At 37.4% G+C, this 7,176-nt stretch overlaps 1 protein-coding gene and 1 long non-coding RNA gene across 5 annotated transcripts; one reads left to right on the forward strand and one right to left on the reverse strand.

The window, feature by feature from the left end:
* Positions 1–254: 254 nt before the first annotated feature.
* On the reverse strand, positions 255–6,435 carry LOC100183700. Of its 4 annotated transcripts, none has more exons than XM_018813966.2 (8): positions 5,354–6,435; positions 4,889–5,074; positions 4,140–4,278; positions 3,482–3,515; positions 3,102–3,173; positions 2,639–2,758; positions 1,405–1,547; positions 255–965 (listed from the first exon to the last, which is right to left on the reverse strand). In XM_018813966.2, exons 2-8 carry the CDS (start codon positions 5,050–5,052, stop codon positions 711–713), a joined length of 927 nt encoding a protein of 308 aa, XP_018669511.1. In that variant the 5' UTR covers positions 5,053–5,074; positions 5,354–6,435; the 3' UTR covers positions 255–710. The 4 variants fall into 4 exon arrangements, with proteins under 4 accessions (XP_018669511.1, XP_026692541.1, XP_026692540.1 ...); XM_026836740.1 differs by having other exon boundaries at positions 4,134–4,278; XM_026836739.1 differs by having other exon boundaries at positions 4,134–4,278; positions 4,889–5,099.
* On the forward strand, positions 975–1,445 carry LOC113474692. The gene is made up of 2 exons (XR_003396381.1): positions 975–1,098; positions 1,139–1,445. It is a non-coding gene; the product is annotated as an uncharacterized LOC113474692 (long non-coding RNA).
* Positions 6,436–7,176: the final 741 nt, after the last annotated feature.

Raw genomic sequence — 7,176 nt, forward strand, 5'->3', positions numbered from 1 at the left:
TATCAGCCATACATAAAAAAATCCCCCAAAAAATAATTACCCACAAAAGTAACATACATGGTAACTCGTAAGCTGGCACAAGGTGTTAAACCCGTGTTATAACGACTGTCGTTTTCCAGCCACGCGAGGATAAAGTAAGTTACATTCATTCATTCATTCAGTAAGATATTACCGGCATCAAACTTCTTAACTAAGATTCTGTATGATATTCAATGAGGCCTTTTTAACACGACCATACCGAATACAAATGACTCCAATGTCAAAGCACACCATTTATTTAAAGCAAGATATAAAATACAACTGCAAATGTTTAGAGTCATTATAATGTAGCAGATGTTTCATCAAGTCTACTCAGTCTTTTACAAGCACTAATGATGCCAACAGTTTTTGGTGTATGTTATACAAAATCTTAATTATGAATATCAAGGTTACAATTATCGAGTATAGACTTATTATAGTATAGCAGATGTTTCACCAAGTCTGCAAAGCAAGCATGAGCACCTAGTTAATAGCAGCCTTATATATAACATTATATATTGTCATAAACTTCTTTATAGCCTTATATTGTGCATACAATAGAACAGCTTGTGTAAAGTTTGTGTTATACAATATGCAGATTCAATGCAAAGCAAGCATGACCCGATTTAATAGCAGCCCTATATATGGACATTATATCATTCATATATATGTATATATATGAGCTTTCAGCATTATATTGTGCACACAACACATCTGATTTCTCTCCCTGCCACCACAGGTTCGCACAATAAAGATATGCACGAAGTTTCCATCATAAAAAGCGACGCCCCTTGCTGGTTGCCTTGTGTGCCAGGTACCACTTGCGGCGTGTCATCTACACATAGAGGACGAATACCGTGCTTGTCTGAGTTACTAGAAGACATCATATAACCTGTGTATTCAAGAAACCAACCCTCTGGACATTCATTTCTTCCTGGTATCATTAACTGGGATAATGTTTGGTTAGACTTGTGGTTTAAAACGGGGTTTCAAGAAATAACAGGAATTTTATTAAATAAAACATCATGACATCACACAAGGTATAATGACATCACAAACGAGATGATGACATCACACAAGGTATAATGACATCACTAACGAGATCATGATATCACACAAGCTATAATTACATCACAAATGAGATGATGACATCACACAAGGTATAATGACATCACAAATGAGATGATGAGACATCACACAAGGTATAATGACATCACAAACAAGATGATGATATCACGCAAGGTATAATGACATCACAAACGAGATGATGACGACACACAGGATATAATGACATCACAAATGAGATGATGACATCACACACGAGATGATGACATTACACACGAGATGATGACATCACACATGAGATAATGACATCACAAAACACACCTGATTAAGCCTCCTGGTCGCCATACACAGAGCACAAGGTACGCTGTGGTATTGAACTGCTACATTCTCAGTAAGTGAATAATCCAACAGATTATTCACCCATGAAGAATCTCGGTATTCAAGCCCATACAAATGTGAATTGGCTGTTAGAATATAACAAGTATTTTAGTGATATGTACAGCGTAATGGTTTTGAATTTTGCACACAATCTGGGGTGACATTGTTAAAATGCAGTTACACTCATAGTTGTCAAACATAGGGAACCTCATTGATTAATGTGGTGAATGCAATATACTTTGGCTCTGCTTGTTTGTATAGACACCTAACAGCAAGGTAAAATCTGGTATGACATTGTTAAAACACAGTTACACTCATAGTTGTTATCTGGTGGAAGTTCACACAGTAGCACTCTGGATAGGGTAATGGACCAGGCCTAAATCCCAGGTTCCATGGCATGCCTCACTGTAGGACCTCACCCATGTAGAATAGAATGTGCATATACAATGTTGGGGTAATGGGCCAACTCTGGCCTACACACCAGGTCCCATGGCATGCTTTGCTGTAAGACTTCACCCATATAGAATAGAATGTGCATATACAATGTTGGGGTAATGGGCCAACTCTGGCCTAAATCCCAGGCCCCATGGCATGCCTCACTGTAGGACCTCACCCATGTAGAATAGAATGTGCATATACAATGTTGGGGTAATGGGCCAACTCTGGCCTACACACCAGGTCCCATGGCATGCTTTGCTGTAAGACTTCACCCATATAGAATAGAATGTGCATATACAATGTTGGGGTAATGGGCCAACTCTGGCCTAAATCCCAGGCCCCATGGCATGCCTCACTATAGGACCTTACCCATATAGAATAGAATGTGCATATACAATGTTGGGGTAATGGGCCAACTCTGGCCTACACACCAGGTCCCATGGCATGCTTTGCTGTAAGACCTCACCCATATAGAATAGAATGTGCATATACAATGTTGGGGTAATGGGCCAACTCTGGCCTAAATCCCAGGTCCCATGGCGTGCCTCACTATAGGACCTTACCCATATAGAATAGAATATGCATATACAATGTTGGGGTAATGGGCCAACTCTGGCCTACACACCAGGTTCCATGGCATGCTTTGCTGTAGGACCTCACCCATATAGAATAGAAATAAAATAGAACATATTTTAAAACTGGTGGAAGATCTTTTAGTTAAATAAATGTGAATGGTTACCTTGCTTTCCGGTAATGTAACCTCCTTTCACTCTTTCTTCTGTGTAACTAATATTGCCAGCAAGGCAAATAACGTCCGTGCTGCCCCCTGTATGTGTGTGGTGACCACCAGCTGCAGAACCTGTTATATATATATGGTGTAAATAATATATGGTGTGTATATTATATATAGTGTATATAATGTACATATATTTGGTTTATCAAACTGGTTCTATGTTCGCAAAGAAATGTTGGTTGAAGCAATTGTTCCAACCCAGTGGTCACCTTTGGGTTGTCTAAATTATTGTCAGCCAAACAGAAAAATACATTCACCCATAAAGTTGCATACATGACTGTAAGCAAATACGAGGTGTATGAAACAGAACACCCGTGTTATAATGACTGTCGCCCTGCCATGCAAGGATAAATAAGTTACATTCATTCATCCAAAGTTTCAACAACAAAAAGTAAATATTCCAACTTACCATGGTAAACCAAGCTAGTTTCAACTTGTTTGGGGCAGTCCCGTCTTCCCCACCGTATGTACGTAACTCCAGCTACATAGAAACAACATTAACAACCTTATATAATTGGCGCAACTGCTTCTAGCCAAGAGGTAATGGGTTCAAGGCTCGTTGCTGCTACCATCGTGGGGGTATATATCCTTGGGCAAGACACTTAACGGCAATTGCTCCAACCCAGTGTTCTAATGGGCTGTTCAAATTACCAGTCAAAAAAATACTCATCCACAAAGTAACACACTTATAACTCTCATTGTTATATCGACTGTCGTTTTCCGGGCTCGCAAGAAAAAAGTAAGTTACATTCATTCGTTCGTATTTTAGAAAAAACATAGAAATCTTACCGTTAGGTTGGGGGGTTGTTACTACAACAGGTTCCTGTAGAAAAATAACTGGTTTATCTCAGTGGCACCAATTTTGAGGTCTTACTATTCTATATGGGTGAGGTTCTAGTTGAGAATCTGGGATTTAGACATGATGTGTGGCCCAACTGTGGTCTGAATCTCTGGGCGTTGAGGAACTGCGTCCCAATTTCTGAGGGCCCTGCCACCCTAGTTAAATACAACCTCGGCACTTTTAAAATAGAACTATTTATTATGAAATCAAATATTTAAGTTACATTCATTAATATTTATATAGGGTGTTTGGGCAACGGCCCAACTCTGGCCTACACCACAGGTCCTATGGCATGCCTCACTGTAAACTACCTCAGTGGAGTATGAAGGTAGCACCCTTTGTGTTGGGGTAATATACCTGAATCCCAGGACTCATGGCGTGCCTCACTGTAGTACCTCACCCATATAGAATACAATGTGCATATACAATGTTAGGGTAATGGGACAACTCTGGCCTAAAATTACCCCAACATTGTATATGCATATTCTATTCTAAATGGGTGAGATCCTACAGTGAGCCACGCCATGCGATCTAGGCCCAGGTTCCAATAGAGACGTCAGAGACCTCACCCAAATAGAATATAACACTCGTACAACTTACACTAACATTTGCATTTCTTTTCACAACGTGTTTAATTGGTTTCTTCACAAAGTTATTCCGTGAAACACTTCTTCTAACTCTGCTTTCCAACTCTGCCGATCTTTTGTGCAACGAAACTTTCATGTTTGTCAACTCATTCTGGAATCTAAGATGATATACAACAGTGAGTTAAAGTTGTATGAATACACCATGTTTGTCTGGTGTATAAGAAGACACCCATGTTATAACTCGACAGTGAGCATGAGGTGTATGAATACACCATGTGTGTCTGGTGTATAAGAAGACACCCATGTTATAACTCGACAGTGAGCATGAGGTGTATGAATACACCATGTGTGTCTGGTGTATAAGAAGACACCCATGTTATAACTCAACAGTGAGCATGAGTTGTATGGATACACCATGAGTCTCTGGTGTATAAGAAGACACCCATGTTATAACTTGACAGTGAGCATGAGGTGTATGAATACACCATGTGTGTCTGGTGTATAGGAAGACACCCACGTTATAACTTGACAGGGAGCATGAGGTGTATAAATACACCATGTGTGTCTGGTGTATAAGAAGACACCCATGTTATAACTTGACAGTGAGCATGAGGTGTATGAATACACCATGTGTATCTGGTGTATAGGAAGATACCCACGTTATAACTTGACAGGGAGCATGAGGTGTATAAATACACCATGTGTGTCTGGTGTATAAGAAGACACCCGTGCTATAACTCGACAGTGAGCACGTGGTATACAACTTACTGCAACATTCGGTGTTGAGCATGAGCGGCGTAGAAAACACAGCTGAAAGCAACAACGAGGGCAAATCCAGCCGTGACGAGCAAAACAAGGGTTCGTGCTAATACAGGGGCCTTGGATTTCACCACACGATGGCGTAAGGGATCATTGTATTCAGATACCTTCATATCGACGACTTCTGCAAAATATCTAAAGAACCAAGTTTCGCAGAAATCTAAATGGACAATTTATAAGAAAATATTATTATTATATATAGAATATACCCATATGGAATTAAATGTGCATATGCAATGTTGGGGCAATGAGCCAACTATGGTCTGAATCCCAGGTCTGAAATACATCACAAAATTAACATTATCTATCTATTACAACACTCGAAAAAATTCTGACTCGAGGTAGTAAAAAACATACAGTCAAACCCACAGGGAAATCATTTATAAAAAAATCACTAAAAACAAAACAACTTACACACTTGAAAGGTCTTCCCGTTTATTCTGCAAAATCTACGTCTGCAGTAACATCAGAAAAAACCACAAGTTTTATTAACTGCTGGATCAAAACTGCTTCGGGCATTTTGATAACTTTACTCAGGTTATTGGTAAACATTACTGCGATAAGTAATGCATATAATGAGAATGTAATGGTATTTTTATAACTTAATCTCATGTTTTGACCCTTTCCTCAAAATAATCTGGATAAAACATATTTTTAGTTTCATCTTTGTTCTAAATCTCAGTTCCTCCTGCATGCCTCACCCATATAGAATAGTTTAATCAACAGTAAGTATCATAGTTAGAATAGGACAAGCTTTATTATTTAATGCGAATACATGATACAGTTCAAAATTTAAATAGAAAATATGGGATAGGTACTTCTGAAACTAAATTGCATTGATAGAATAAACACAGTAGAGAATACTTAGGGGTAATTAAACATTTTCAAATCTATTATTTTTAAATATAGAATTTTAGGTTGGAAAGCCACAAATTGCAAAACCCTGTTTTTATGGAAACAAGTTTTTAACTGCCATACAGAAGGAAAGTCTCATTATATAATATTAAATGTAATATAGTAGGATGAGGGAAGATGGGACACCTTTTCATTCTTGTTTATCCACCCCTTTTCATTCTATTTTCTCGTCCCATTTGGTAAACAAAGAACATTCAAGGAATTATAAAACTGTATTCTCATGAATCCCATATACCGTTGTTATTTGTTTAAAATACGATCAGGATATTTGGATATTTTGTGCTAAAGGTGTCCCGTCTTACCCCACAGTAATATAAAAGATCCATTATGGGAGATAAATATATGGAATATTCTTTAAATAATATTATATATGTTAAACGAGTAGCATAATATATAATACAATGTTTTTTTTATAACAAATCTATGTCTAATTTTACACAAGAAGATAAGATTGGAAAAATACCCATCGAGTACAACATAATGAAACTATATACATATTCATTACAAATGTAATTTTGTGTAATTATATATAAGTTACAGAAGCAATAGTAATAATAGTAATGTGGGGTAAGATGGATATCATAACCACATAATATCTCATACTTATAATCCTGTTTTTAACAAATTACAACGCTCTTTTAAAGTCGTGAGGATACGGTTATAGAATTCTGTAAATATTCTTTGTTTACTACTAAATGGGACGATAAATAAGAACAGAAACCATCTTGCCCCAACTTACTTTATGAAAACATGGACCATCTTACCCCAACCTACCATATAAAGCTTGGAACAAAATAAACACATCAGCATTGCAACAATACACACATGAATGATGCAACATGATAGCACTTTGGTACAGCAGGCAACAATTTAGTTTAATGTTTCGCCACATTTTGCGTTCCGGGGTGACATTTTGTCAGAAATCTTGATAAAATTCAGATCCTTCGTCCTAAAATTAGGTTTAAGTTTTTACCACCGAAAGCAGTATAGAGTTGCAAGGCATTTAGCTCGAGGGCAGACCATGATATTTTTGGGCGCCGTTTTTGTAACTAATGCGCGAACGACAAGTCCAAACAATAAGTTCAAAACAACAAGGTTTTAATTTTTGTGGTTTGAACTTTGAAAGCAACATTAAATTTTTTAACATTAGATTGTAATAATTTCGAATAGATTACAGAATTTACTTTGTTTGCTAACTTTACACAACACTGGAATAAGAGAATTGAACAACAGCAATCACTTTGACAAGTCGTTTTAGTTTTAAAGTCACCAAAACAATAAGTTTTTTGTACGCGCCAGTTTTTTAAGATTAACTTTTTCAA

Source organism: Ciona intestinalis, chromosome 11 (assembly GCF_000224145.3).
Source record: "Ciona intestinalis chromosome 11, KH, whole genome shotgun sequence".
NCBI classification, from domain to species: Eukaryota; Metazoa; Chordata; class Ascidiacea; order Phlebobranchia; family Cionidae; genus Ciona; species Ciona intestinalis.